The 14,609-nt window shown below is 38.6% G+C and overlaps 1 protein-coding gene across 1 annotated transcript in view; it reads left to right on the top strand.

Moving 5' to 3' along the window:
* The window catches only part of cntn6 (contactin 6), a 142,264-nt gene that overhangs the window by 88,856 nt on the left and 38,799 nt on the right, over positions 1-14,609 (top strand). Inside the window, exons 9-13 of the mRNA XM_086291347.1 lie at positions 106-290; positions 2,496-2,638; positions 2,730-2,859; positions 3,183-3,336; positions 13,969-14,096. Coding sequence (XP_086147473.1) covers positions 106-290; positions 2,496-2,638; positions 2,730-2,859; positions 3,183-3,336; positions 13,969-14,096 — 740 coding nt within the window. The remainder of the gene's footprint in view (positions 1-105; positions 291-2,495; positions 2,639-2,729; positions 2,860-3,182; positions 3,337-13,968; positions 14,097-14,609) is intronic.

Genomic DNA, 14,609 nt, shown 5'->3' with positions numbered 1-14,609 from the left:
AGCAGCGTCCTCAATTACTATCAAACACGGCAGCAGCAATCTTTCCGGTCATGGTGGAGCAGGAGAATGTGGCCTGCGTGACCTCTTTGTGTTTGACCTCCGCAGCCCTGTGCCTTCCATCTCATGGAGAAGAGCTGATGGAAATCCACTCCCTGGCAAGATTAAAATCAACCACTCCAGCGGGGTTCTGGAAATTCCATATTTTCGCCCAGAGGATGCTGGCGTGTACGAGTGTGTAGCCGAAAACAGCAGAGGACGAAATGTTGCCAGAGGGCAACTTATATTCCACAGTAAGTAAGAAAGAACATTTTGCTTCGTGCTTATCGGAGTCTACTAATAACCCTTTTTTTCTTTTTCAGTAATATTTAGACCTTTAGTCAGAGCTATAATTATTGGAAAACAGCCCTTTATTCAAGCATTATTTTTTTCTAATATTTGTTCTAATGGAAGGATAATAAGCATGATAATTTGAAGTCATGTGTCCTTATTGTTGGAGTGTAAATGCAGTGCAATAAATATTTTCAAATTAGAAAATATGATTTCCAGTATCTCAGGACAAATTTACCATCTCTGAATCAGAGAGAGGAGTCAGTGTCTCGCCTGCTCCTGTCTGCCATGTGTGCAGATAAGAAAGTAGGAAAGATGGATATCAGTGTCTGAACTAGATTCAGGATCCTTTGTTTTATGCAGACCTTGTGTACATGCAGCGTGGATTCTGAGGTGTCTGGTTATGACATCAGTAGTGCTAAAGATTAAGCCGTGAATGGCTGTTGACACAAAGCAGCAGTAACGCCGGGCAGGTTTGTTTATGCAACACATTTCACATGAATGCAATTCAAGGTGCTTCACAGTGAATTCAAAAGGAGATGGAGATGGCATTGAAACAGTGTCACATTAAAACATAAAAAGAACAAATTCAATAGAGTTTTTTTTTTTTAATTTAAAAGAAATCTGAGGGTCAAAAGTAGAACTAACTAGAGCTTAAAGTTAAGTGTAAAGAAGGAAGTTTTTAACCAGTACTTAAAAGTAGTAGTGAGCAAGAGCTTCTTAAAGTTAGTAACTAAATACTGCACATCTGATGCTGAAAGTATGACTTGAAGCTCAGACAAGCCCTGCATGAACAGCTGGTTCACGCCTATGATGCCAAATACTGGTATTACCTGTCTCAGAGATACACAAGGTTATGGCAACAGCACAAAGAAGTTTCCATCCCATTACAAATGTAAATGAATTATATTTAAACATGCTGCTAAAGAGCCATTTTTAATGTGCTGGGTTAATGTAGTAAATACAGATATCGTAAACTAAACCACAATCTTTTCTGAAAACCAATGTGCAATTTAGTGCCTAACCCTTACTAAGTAGTGTTAGTACTAAATCCCAACCAGACTGAGAGACACAAATCAAATTAAACTAAGCAGTGATCAGTTCATAATTATCAAATCTTCAAGTGTATATTATAAAAACACACGCTTGCTGTAGGTATACCTATTCTGGTATCGATTAGAATAGTATTGTTTTATATTTATATAAATCAATCAATAAAATCATTATTTTGGACTTATGGGCAACAAGTGTTAATGCGAATAGCAAAACAGATGAGCGTGAAATCAAAGAAAGATCATATTCACATGCTAAATAATGTTGACCATTTCCCAGTCGACCTACAAAGGAACCAAATTCTTATTAATTTCCTATCCCTATGTAGCTCATCTTATATATCTAATTGGATTATACAATCTAATGTATACAATCATTCGCACAGTCATTACGAATCTCTTTGGGTGTTTTTTGAAGTTCATCTCTTTCTGGGTTTTTCAGATTGGTTACATTAATGATTCCACTGATTGGCCATGTTGTACGTAACTTGAAACCCTTTACTGTGGGTTCGCAAAGAGAATCAGTGCCATACACTATATAATATAAGAAAGATTAGGTCCTATATGACAGAGAGAGCTGCTCTCTTCGTACAGAGGTGTCATCTTTCACCGATTATGCTGTAATGGCAGAGCTGTCAGTAGGCACAGTAAAACCTCTGCAAATGGTCCAAACCTGTGGCAGCATGTCAAGTCTACAATCACCCAAAGACAGCTTAGGTAATACTACCTTTTCTTTTACTTGCCACTCCTTATCTGTTGCCAGCAGTAACATGTCAAGTCACTAATGAAGTCAAGTCACTAATTCCTGCCTAGGAGAGACCAGAAAAGACCAGAAGTGTGAACTCTGGTCTAGTATGCCTTCTCCTTCACTACAATCACGTGAATGACTTAGAATGAGTAATCAAACTGGATTTTGTCTTCCCAAAAACGTTGTTTGGCAGTAGTTCTTCATTTAAAATAATCTCTTTCTCTCTTACTCTTAATTCCTGAGTTTCACTGGGAAATTACCATATTTGTCACATCGGGATTGATTTTTGTAGAGCGACACTTTTACGAATATATGCAATTAATTTTTGAATTCATAGGATATATTCATAACCATTTGTCTTTCTGCAGGTGCTGAACATCTACAGTGGGTCCAGACACTGAAAGATGCCCATATGGCCATCGATGCTAACCTGCAGTGGGAATGTAAAGCCATTGGCAAACCTATGCCTACGTACAGATGGTTGAAGAATGGTCAGTCACTAAAAGCAGAGGTAAGATGTGTGAGTGAGTACGAGTACTGCATGTTTCAAAATCATTAATAAGGATAATTGACATTTTCTTTCAATTTTTTTTATTGTTCAGGAGAGGATCCATTTGGAAGCAGGCAGACTGACCATACCCAAGATTAGTCTGTCAGACTCTGGGATGTATCAGTGTGTGGCAGAGAATGAGCATGGATCTGTGTATGCCAGTGCTGAGCTCAAGGTTGTAGGTAAGCAGTCGTGTTTGCCCTGTTTCATTTACAATGGACTGAACAAGAGGCAAGGCAAAGATATGCTGTCTGTACATCTTGCTGTCACTGGAATTAAAATGCTCCCTATTTGAAAGTGAATAAATAAGTAGAAACCAGCTAAACTAGCACCTCACTGAGCCTTGCACATTCATTTCCATAATTATTTCCTACAATGAGCCAGCTCTGGTGGTGACATATAATTTCCGTAATTGCTGGTGATGCTCTTGACATTTTGGCTGATGCACAGCTGTTGCACCTTGACAAAGCGAGACAAACTGCATCAACACGGGTCTCTTCCTCAGCCTCGCCGCCTGACTTCACCCGGCGCCCCGTGAAGAAGTCCACGGTGATCCAGAGGGGGGGTGAGGTGGTGTTAGAGTGTCGCCCCCACGCTTCTCCCAGGGCCACAATCTCCTGGTGGAGAGAGGGGGGGATGCACCTGAAGGACAGTGAGAGGTAGGGTATTATAAGCACCGCTGCACAACCCACTGAAGGCATTAATTTCCAGTACCGATTGTTATTTATGCCTTGGCTCAAGGGGACTTTGGAATCAGTGTTGCATAAAACTTCCTCGTTGGTCAAAGAATGTGTTTTTTTTTAGATAGACACCTTATTCCCTCGGATATGGATGTTGGTTTTCTGCTGACACTGCTGCCGTTTGCTGCCTGTACCAAGGAGGCCATGACACCGAGCCTTATCAGTTTTGCAATGCACAGGAAGGAGAGCACTGTATGATTTAGCTGTTTGAAACTTCAAAGCGTCCGGTGTCGCCGCAGTTTTACAGATCTTCAAAGCCGGGGAAAAAAAGTAGAACAGAGATCCTGTTGGGACTTTTTCCATGTGAAAGCCAAAGAGAAAAACAATCTGACTCCATCTTTCAGTGAAACGCCACCTCAGGCGACATGATTGAAGGTCTGAGGCGACACCTGTGAGCTAAAAGAACCCGTTTTCTGTTGCACCCAGCCTCAGCAGAAGCTAATCCACACAGGATGAACCAAGCAAGAGTTCAAGCACAGTATGAGGTCTGCTTTCATTAAACGCTGGGTGTCAAAGAAAGGGAGATGAAAGGTCATGTAGTGATGGCTAGATAACTGGTAGACAGGCTACAATAAGGGCAGACAAATTATTTCCCAGGAAACTTCACAGCAGTTTAACAGTTGTCAACAATCACTGAAAATCACTTTCCTTACACACTTTTGAGCTGCGCCTAAGTGCAGCTCCCACTGTTGACAATATGATGTTATCTTAATCACATAATATTGGAGTATTTTGGATCCTTCTGTTTTTTTGATGGGAATAAAAAGCAGCATTGGCACATTGGTTTATCCGTCTTTGAGCCATTGTTCAGCATACCCATACATCATCCGACTTGAAATTGAAAGCATGTCTTTTCTGTAAAACACCGTCCAAAAGGCTTGTCAGTCTCACACTGTATAATTACTTAATGGCTTCAATTTTGTGTTAGTGCCTTGCCTCCTAAAGCCACCACAGCTTCAGTGGCTTACAACACCTTAACATCAATTGAGGCTTTGAAATAACAAAAGGTTTGGCAGTAAGTTGAATTTTTAATTGTATTCTAAACGTGGAGCTCTGAGGTCATAAATTTGGTAATAATGCATTAAAATTGGCCATCAAAGGAACAGAAGCTTTCCTGTATTGATGTCACAATGAGGCTGCATTACCAACTGTTAGTCAGCCTTTTTATTAAAGGGAAAATGTTTATAGTCCTGTTACCTTTATAAAAAAGAAATATGATATTTGAAAATTGAAGTAAGTTGGCAGTTTAACCAAATAGAATAATGTATGGAGAAATAGTATGATTTAACATTTATCCTTTATAAATATGAATAAATTAATATATAATAGGGCTGCCACGATTAGTCGACTAGTCACGATTACGTCGACTATCAAAATCGTCGACGACTGATTTAACAGTCATGCGTCGTTTGAAGCTTTGTAAGATCCCAAAAGATGCAGGGATAAGTAGCAGGATTTAAGAGTGTAATAACGGACTGAAACAGAAGATGGCAGCACTGCACGTACAAGGATGCCAGCTGCCGTTAAACCCCGAAGAAGAAGAAGCAGTGTCCCAGAATTCATAGCGCGGCCTAGCGCAGTTGTCAATAATGGCGGCAGCTAGTTAGTTTTAATGTTACTCTTATTATTCTTTCTGGGTCACAAAATAAACGTTTAACATATAATGTAGCTGTGTAAACCTCAAATATCTGCTCAGTTTATCAGGACACCACATATTTGCAAAAGCGCTCCGACGTTTTCGGAGACGTCTGTTACCCACTAGCTCGATAGCTAGCCGGGGGCAAGGCTCACTAGAGCCGGTGAGAACACCGGACTCCCAGCAAATCATTTTCAAACCTTTCGCTACTCAGGTTAAACATGATATATAAGTCACTTAGATAACTTAAAAATGTTATTGTTTGGCTTTTTTTAGTATTTTATTTGTTCCTGGGTAAATCGGTTTGGCTGAGATTAAAGTTATAGTTTTTACACAGCTGAATAAACATCAAGCAGACAACTGATTATCAGAAGTGTGAGATGCTCAAGAATATACTCCGGTGTCCCGTTATATTATAGATAGCAAGGAGTTTATTAAACTTCACTTAAACAACCTGCAGATTTCATTAAAATTTAATAAACTATCATCTTGCCTTTATTTTTAGTTAGCACATACCTGAAACACTTAAAGCTGTAAGCTAATGATAGTTATATAAGAGCAGATGCATGTTGGTGCAATAAGCTGTACGTTTTATGTCCAATGGATGCATGATCTGATTAGTCGACTAATCGCAAAAATAATCGGTGACTGGTCGACTATCAAAATAATCGTTTGTGGCAGCCCTAATATATAATAAATCTCAGTAGCCAGCTTCTAGTATCATGGTCCTATGTGTTGTGGTAATTTTTGCAATTCTTTGTAAATTTATTTGAGTTTGGGTTCCTGTTTAGCTTTTACTGTTATTCTCGCATTTGAACTTTTTGATTATTGTTGGTTCGAGTTTTGAACCCTGATTTGATCTCATTGTCATTCTAGCAGTCTGACTACTTTTCATGCTTGTTTAGTTTGTTTAGATTGTCTTACAGGTCGATATACATTGGATTTTGTTCTGTATTTTTTTACTATCACAGGTGTTATTAAAGGAGACCTGTTATCCTTTTCCTTACTTTCTGTCATCTTTATACTTTTACAGTGAAAGATGCTCATATTAAAACAGGCCTAAAATATTAAATAATGAGGTTATCGTATGTGTAATTCCAACAGACCAATGAGTGCTCTGCCCCCAAGCTGTGCTCGTTACTCTCTGTGATGTCAATCATATATATTAGAAATATTTCTGAGAAGGTCATGTAGGGCACACAGCTCCGTCTGTGAGCACAGAGCACCCACCTGTAGTTCAAACCTTTTGCTTGTGAAAAACAGCCAATCAGAAGACATTTGGTTTATATGCGGGTGGAATGGAGCTAAAACAGTTTTCTTCATAACAGCTGATACCATGAGGGGCTTCACCACGATCCCTTATAATATATATTATGGATGGTTTTACAAAGTGTGGCACCATCTCTGAAAGACCAGCTATGATTAAAAGGGATGCAGCATAATTTGCCTTCAGTTGCTGAAAAGGTTTTACAGCAGTAGCGCTCATAGTGTAATAAGACTTTTTATTCACCCTGTAGTTTACAGTTTTGGTCATGTAAAAATAAAGATGTTGAGTTTTAATCAGCATGGTGATAGGTACAAGGGCACTTGTTGTATTTCAAAAGTGTGAGACGTGTCTGTGATTCATGCAGCTCGAGATTGTTCTTTTTCCCAGAGGGGGGGGGGAAACATGGTCCCTGGCTTAAAACTAGAGCCTACATTTTCCCTCTCCCCTTTTAAATCAAGGACTTTTAGAATTTTCAGAGAATTCTGACTGCTCTGCCTGCTTTTTCACTAGAAATGACATATGTGCTACAAGTGAAAGCTTCACAGGTGGAGGGCTTTCTCGAAAGGTCATTTCCTTTTTTATTATTGTCCTTGTTATTGCTAACGTCACTCATGCACACGGCATCACAAAAAGCGGTCTCTTCATCTGTGGAAATTTTAATTGGTGGGTTGTAAGCTAACCCCAAAGACCCCACCTACAGACTGTAGGATTCCCATTTATACATGCTTCAAAATATTCTTCCTTAGTTAGTGGGCTCATGCTTTTTAATACTAAATAACCTTACATCAACAACTTAACAACTCACCACCGCAAATTTAATACTTCTCGGGATCAACTTTAAGATGGCTTTAACCATTAAAAAACAATTTGAAATGCTCTTTGTTGAGGCCTTTCACAGTCTTAACCCAATGCACATGTTTATTGTTGAACTGATTTTTGTGGCAGTAGAAGTCTCACTTGGTTTCTCTCAGTTTAATAACTGTGAAATTTGGTAATCGATTGAATTGATTGAGGAAAATGTAGCATAAATTTCTTACATTTGGCTTCATTGGAAAACTGAAAATTGTAAATTTATTGCCTTTAATAGGTTCAGTAGCAGTATTCATGGCACACTGTACGTCAGCTTTCTTTACAGAATGAAACTGCCTACGATGAACCTTACAGGTTTGAAAGGAATTCATTTAGATAAGTTCTCTCCATGAAAACAGTATTTTATACTTAAACTAGCTGCCAGTAGATTTGAAGAAAAAAAAAGTATGGACACAGTTCACTCATTTTAATGTTTACATTTTAATTAGAAAATAAAATAAGAAATTAAAAACATGCAAGTTATACATTCCTATGGTTATAAATAGAAAATGAAAATGCAATTAACTTACTTGACTGGAAACCTTCCTCAAGGTCCTCAATGTGATTATTTGTACTTTCGAAGTTCAAAATGTAGATCCCAAAAAAGACACATACTGGTGCATTTTCTTCTAGCGCATTTCGTCAGTCTGATCTAACTTTTCACGCAGTGTTCAGTGAAATATAAAAAAAGATATTAAATCTACTCTTTTATTTTTCTCATTTCACTATTTCCTTCTTAATACAACAGGAAAAGCATTCAATACGTTGTGTATGTATCTGTCTTGTGTTGCCTTTGGAAAGTCCTGGGTTCAAATTCTCCTAGGATCTTTGTCCACTCCTATGATACTACTACTGCTAACACTACTACAAATAATAATAATATAGAAAAGAAATGAATGGGTGCCCTTGGAACCAGCTTTGCACCTTTTTTTAATGGTCCATTTTTGTACTGTTTAAGGTACAAACGTTGTCACCTCAGGTTATAGACTGGTCTCTGTAAGGTACAAACCACAAGCCAATACTTACAAGTAACTCCTGTCAAGGGCATAACAGCAGTTCTTCAGTGACAAGCTGTTGCAGCCCTGAAGGCACAAAAACAGTGTATCTTAGAAGAGCTGTCCATTCTCCTTGGATTATTAGTATTCCAAGAAACCAGCAATGGATTGTTAATACATTTCCTTTATATTATACCACATCAAAAACAAAGTGCGAGATATTTGAAAGTCAAAGTACACTGGTTTGAGTATCCAATTGTCTGTTTCTATCAAGAAGAACATTCTAGATGCTAAAAAGTAAATCTGACCGAAGTGCTGTTTATGTCACAGAGCGACTATATTTTTAGATTTCATTTTCATGTCGATTATCACATGCTTCCTCTTTCTTTCCCCCCTGCTCCCGCTCCAATCATTATGTACAACCACATTTCCATAGGCTTTCCTTAGCTCTGCAGACCTGCCTCAACATGCGACCAGTGGGATTGATTATTTATCATATTTTCCATCGGCCAGTCTTGAGGAAAGGGAGAAAAATTACCCAGGCAGCACATTTGAACAAGAATAGAAATTCACAGCTTGGAACGCAGTTTGTCTACAAAGTAGATAGTTCTTTACGTTTCTATTTGTTTTTGCAGCTCATTGCTCCTCGGGTCATGTTCTCAGTGTGCCTCCATCACTCAGTGTTTGATATTTTTGTCAATAAATCAGCGCAAAGCACCCTGTGTCAGACATGCTCCCTGGGTCTTAGCTTGGCCCGAGCAAATACATATTTATTCTTGGAAGCCAATATGAAATTGTTTGATTTTTTTGAGCTGGCTGCTCACAGCATTTCTGTTTGATTTACTGAATCCAAAGGTCACAACAGGAGAGCATTATCTGCCTCATTTATGCGTGTGTTTCTGTGATTTCCGACTTCTCTGTTATCAACCGAGGTGGCAAAATAAAATTCCAGGGCGTAACGTAAAGTAGTATAAGCAAAGTTGTATATTAATGTCAGTCTGAACAACCTGAAAATATTTATTTTTTCATCCACTCATTTTATCGTTAAAGGTTGATTTTCTTATTAAAATGTTTCTGAGCCTTTCCCCCACGAGTGAGCAGAGAAGATCGAGCAGATAAAAATGTTTATATACTCAGCTGAATCATCTTCAGCTATTACGCACTCTTGAAGCAATTAGCGCAATGAGCTTATTTGGCCTCGATTTCCCCTTTCAGGCAAAATACAGGTTATCCTACCTTGTCAGCTCTTGGGAAGAAATACCTGCAGACTCTAAAATTCATCATGCCGATATAATCTTTTTTTTTGGTCAGGCCACTTGTAACACTAGCCCATGAATCACTCAAACATAAAAAAGACATCCTACTCATAGACTGACCGGTGTTGTGTCTGCACATGACAGATAACTTAGCCATGAGATAGTTTTAAATAACAGTATATTTAGGCACTTAGTCACTGGCAGGCTGTTGCAAACACATCATTTGCTCCTTGAGTCTGACAGGCATAATACTGTGTTTCTCACCAAAAAGGTGATTCCCAAAGAGCTATTGGCCAGAGTGTTGGTTACAAGTAACGGCGTTACTAACAGCGTTACTTATTTCAGTAACGAGTAATCTAACTAATTACTATTCCTATCGTTGCAACGCCGTTACCGTTACTAACAAGAAAATGCGGTGCTGTCACGTTACTTTTTTTCAACTAACAGACGGTTGAAGCTGTGTTCAGATTACGGTATCTTATATCAGTCGCAGGGAAGTAGCTGTAAGTAGGGATGAGTACCGGTAATGGCACTGGTTCTGACATAAACGGTAGTAACCAGAACGAAAAGTAGCGCACATTTCAGTGCTTTGGTTCATACACTTTGGATTCTAGCCAATCATTTTACCTTTCCAAGGATAGTAGGCGGGCCCAGGTACGTACGTTCTTTTAGAGCAGAGCTACAGATGAAAAATGCCCAAGGCGAAGCGCTCCATGCGCACAGCAGAAAAGGGTCATTACCATGTAAATGTGTGGTTAATTCTTCAAAAATGTATTTTTTTTTTTTAATTTTTTTAGGCATCTTAATAAAATTAATTTATTTCTGCTCTTAAATACCTAAAAAGTTCAACTGGCATGGTGTCCAATTGTGTGCCAAAATTGGACATTTTTGTACAACGTCTGGATATTCATGTATTGACAGTGCTGTAATTTTTCACTGTTTCACTTTACAAACATAAATCTTTGCACAGTTGATGTTTATATGTTGGTTACTAAATTTCTGTAATGAAATGTGAACTGAGGCATATGCTAAAAAAAAAAACTAGGCGAGGATAAAATCTACTTACTTTTTCTGTGTTTCTGTGTTCTCAGTAACTTTGACACAGTAATATCTGCTTCAATATTTACACCTCTGATGAAATTTCACAAGTGTTAGCTTTATTTTGATACCAAGATTGTAAGCACAGAGTTTGTAATTGCAGAGAAATAATCAATAAAATTTGGGCATTGCATTTTCGAGCAGGAAACTAAGAAACCCCTTTGGGGCTTAAGAGGTTAAGGTGATACTGTGCAAAAGAGGTAACACCTCAAATCTGATGAAACACCTGGCGACGCATAGTGTTTTTTTAAAAGCCGAGAAATGCACCGTATTTGATAGCTCGCTGCAAGACCTCACACCGAGCACATCTACTGCCGGCGTGGTAAATCTCCATTAGTGAGTTAGCACGGATCGCCCCGTGCGGGGGGCTGGACGGTTCTTATCATTTTGCAGAAAAAAGGAGACTGCTAAAAATAAAAACATAAGAGGTTTTTGGACAAAGTTTGTGCTCTCCATTCTTTAAGCACCGGTTTGAGCACTGTTTCAAAAGTACGTAGTTTGGCACCGGTATCGGACAAAACCTAAACGATACCCATCCCTAGCTGTAAGTAATCTGGGCGCTAGAGCTTTAAGCAGCTGCGCTCGCTCCGGCGGACGGCAATCACGATCACTTTTTGGCACAACACCTGGAGCTAAGGGGGCAAAACAATGGCATGAGTGCTGCTGTTTGATTGAGGAAGAATAAAGTAGTCACGGTAAGCCAATCACATGACCACTTCAAGATGACAAAGCAACAAGGTGATATATACCAGTTTTTAAATTTTGTTGATAGGCCACGTAAAACCATGATGTAGATGATAAACAATATATATGCGGCATTTTTTCCTCAATAGTTTTGTCTCGTCTAACATCTAAGGACAGTGCAGCGAGCACTCTCTGCTTATGAGCAAAAAATTTAAAAAATACAAAACAAAAAAAACGCTCTTTCCTGTTGGTGGAAAAATGCACCATGTCGACCAATCAAAAATGATATGGCAACATGACATTTGGTTGTTTAGGAAGAGGGGCAAGTTTTAGAAGTGACGGCGAGAGAGAGAGAGCGAGAGAGACAGCAGAAAAAGAGAGAGAGAGCGAGTATGTACATATTGAATGCAGAACACCTGATTGTTATATAAATAGTTTGAAATGGTTATAAAAATAGAGGGTAAAAGGTAAATAGCCGCAAATAACTTTGTTGTTTGCAAAATTTGTGCATATGATTTTAAAATTGACCATTTATATTTGCATTTAAAGTTATGAAATATGATTCAATAAACATGTTTGTGATTGTCAAAAATTATAACGTTTTCTACTCGGATTTTATGTTTTTGTCTGATTTTAGATCAATTGTGTTAATACAGTATGTCAAAATGAAAACATAACTGTAAATTCAGACACGTGTGGTTGTGCTGAAAAGGATGATACCAAACAAGGCAAAGTAAATAGTTTTTAAAGGTGAAATGTGGAGAAAACATCAAAAGTGGTTAAAAATGGCCAATTATACCCTGGAGCCCAGAGGGTTAAACGTTTTTTTAAAGTAATGAAATAGTTGCTTTTCAAGTAATTAATTACTTTTAGAATCTTGTAACTCAGTTACTAACTCAGTTACTTTTTTGAAGAAGTAACTAGTAACTGTAATTAATTACTTTTTCAAAGTAACTTGTAAAGATTTGTGGAAACTGGACAAGAGAAAGAACAAGATGTGGCAAGTGAATAGTATCTATAGTATCCTGACACAGGATCTGAGAGATGCATTTGGCTCTTCACCTATATATGTTTGCTGAAGCCTCATGAGAAACGTTCTCAGTGGCTGTCAAGAAGCCACTTTTAAGCAACAGAAATGGGGAAAAAAGGCTGAGGTTCATCAAAATTAGCAGTAACAGGTCTTGTGGAGGGAGGAATCCAAATTTGAAATTGTTGTATGTGTATGTATGTATACTTTATTGATCCACATGGGGAAAGTCCTCTCTGCATTTAACCCATTCACTCAGTGAAGCAGTGGGCAGCCACCAATCCAGCACCCGGGGAGCAGTGTGTAGGGACGGTACCTTGCTCAGGGGTACCTCAGGGTAGCCGTTCAGTGGATTCAAACCCCGACCTTCTGATCATGGGGGCACCACTCTACCTTCTGCCCTATCCCTGCCCTGTTGGTTCAAACAGAGGAAGCCAGAAGAGAGACAGAGAACAGTGAGTGCCTACAGCCATGTGTACAACATGGTGGAGGCTCTGTCATGGATTGGAGCCATATTTCAGCCAGCGGTGTTGGACACCTTGTCTTGAATAGTCCTTGAATATTTCTTGATCTTGAAAACTTTAATTGGCAATGATCCCAAACACACTGCCAATGCAGTAAAAACACAAAAAGTCCAGAGCCCTGTCCTGGACATTACTGAAGCAGTGTGGGACAGAAAATGGGACAAAAAGAGGTCTAAAAAACTTTGAATGTTCTTCAAGAAACCCAGAGAGCTATTCCAGAAGACTATTTAAGGAATAGTCTTGCCTAAGAGAGTTCAGCTTGTGTGAAATAATAAAAGGTCTCATACCAAATATTGACTTTGAGCCTTATGAGAATTGAACAAACTCTTTTTGCCTTATATATTGTATTTCAGTGTACTATGCCTACACTTATGCCAATAATTCATGCATCTAGTTCCAATTTTCCTGGTGAAATAAAAATAAAATGGGGATCAGTTCAAGGCACCTGCACAGTACTACATATGATTTTATATGACATATTAAATATATATATATCTGTTTTTCTTTTTTTTAAATGTAATAATTCCCCAATCACAGTCCCCAAAAGAAGCCCCACCTTTATTGACCACAGAGAGCTCCTGTATCAAAGGAAAATGTAGTTCACAAAAGTAAGTCACCAGCTGTTTCGCTCTTACAACAAGGCCATCATTCCTCTGTGTAGCTGTTGTTTTACTCATGTTTTTGTCTCGCTCTCTAATCAGACTGCCAGCCTAATGCTTTTTTCAAGGTGTGATTCTTGTATATCACCATATTATTGCATTTCAGAAATGGCTTATAGCATGTTGATATAATCGCCGCATGTTGTAGAGCGATAAGGTTGCAGGTAAAGATCCCTCTCTACAGCGCTGCTCCCCTCGCCCTATCACTGTCCCGCCCGGCCCCGGTGGCCTGTTGTGTGTCCAATTAATATGTGCATTTAAGCTATTGTGCTGTCAATACTGTGCTGACCCTACAGCAAATCTGTTCTGCTTCAGCTAAGATAATTGTTATCTTTTGAAGCGTGCAAATAGATTTTTGGAATAGATTCTAAAGCCTTCATTCAAAAAGAATTAAATGGAGAAAGATAAAAGAGAGAAAGTTCAAATGGTTTGAGAAATGAAATCTTATCACAGCCAGAGCTGGTCCCTTTGATTCCTGACATCATTGTTCATTCAGTTAATTACTAAAGAAGTCATAAAGAAGTGGGTTATTTCAGTTTTGTCTCTCTCTCCTCAGACGGACCATCATGGAGGATGGAACTCTTCGTATCACCAATATCTCCAAATCGGATGGAGGCAGGTACACATGTGTGGCCAGAAACCGTTTTGGTACTTCCAGCAGCACAGGGACACTGGTGGTAAAAGGTATTCTTTTCCATTTTTTCTTTTTTTAGTGTACCTTCTAAGCCGAGGGTTTAAACTTTTGTTAGAGGGAAAAAAAATAGTAGCTCAAGCATGAAATGGATAATGAAATATATAGCCGTTTTATGTTCCTGCCGCTCTGACAGACATATAAGTCATCCGAGGTTTTGTCAGCTCTGAGTTATTGTTCATGTAGCAGAGTGGGGCAAACCACTGACGTCTATAGCTGTGAGTGAAGAATATTTTCATTTAATTTAAAAAGAGCTCCTGTAGCATTTTCAGATTTGGGGTTGTTAAATGATGATTATTATGGAGAACGAGAGTGAGAGAGTCATTTTATTTCTTTCTAGTTGACACTGTGATTGCAGCGTCTTTAATTATTCATTACTGAGTTATAGGCAGCTTTTGCTTTTTAAGTGAAGTTATTTAAGGTCGCTTAATTACACTGCTAGACCAAAATCTGTCTCGTGATTCTGGGCAAAATAAGCTTCATTACCTTATTCATTTGGCTGATAG

The sequence above is a fragment of the Aulonocara sp. 'chitande type north' Nkhata Bay genome, linkage group LG5, assembly GCF_057382095.1.
Source record: "Aulonocara sp. 'chitande type north' Nkhata Bay isolate Kocher_YH1m ecotype deep benthic linkage group LG5, A_spYH_male_GT1.1, whole genome shotgun sequence".
Taxonomy (NCBI): domain Eukaryota; kingdom Metazoa; phylum Chordata; class Actinopteri; order Cichliformes; family Cichlidae; genus Aulonocara; species Aulonocara sp. 'chitande type north' Nkhata Bay.
Note: the sequence above shows the minus strand (reverse complement) of the source record. Positions and strands in the feature narration are given on the sequence as shown.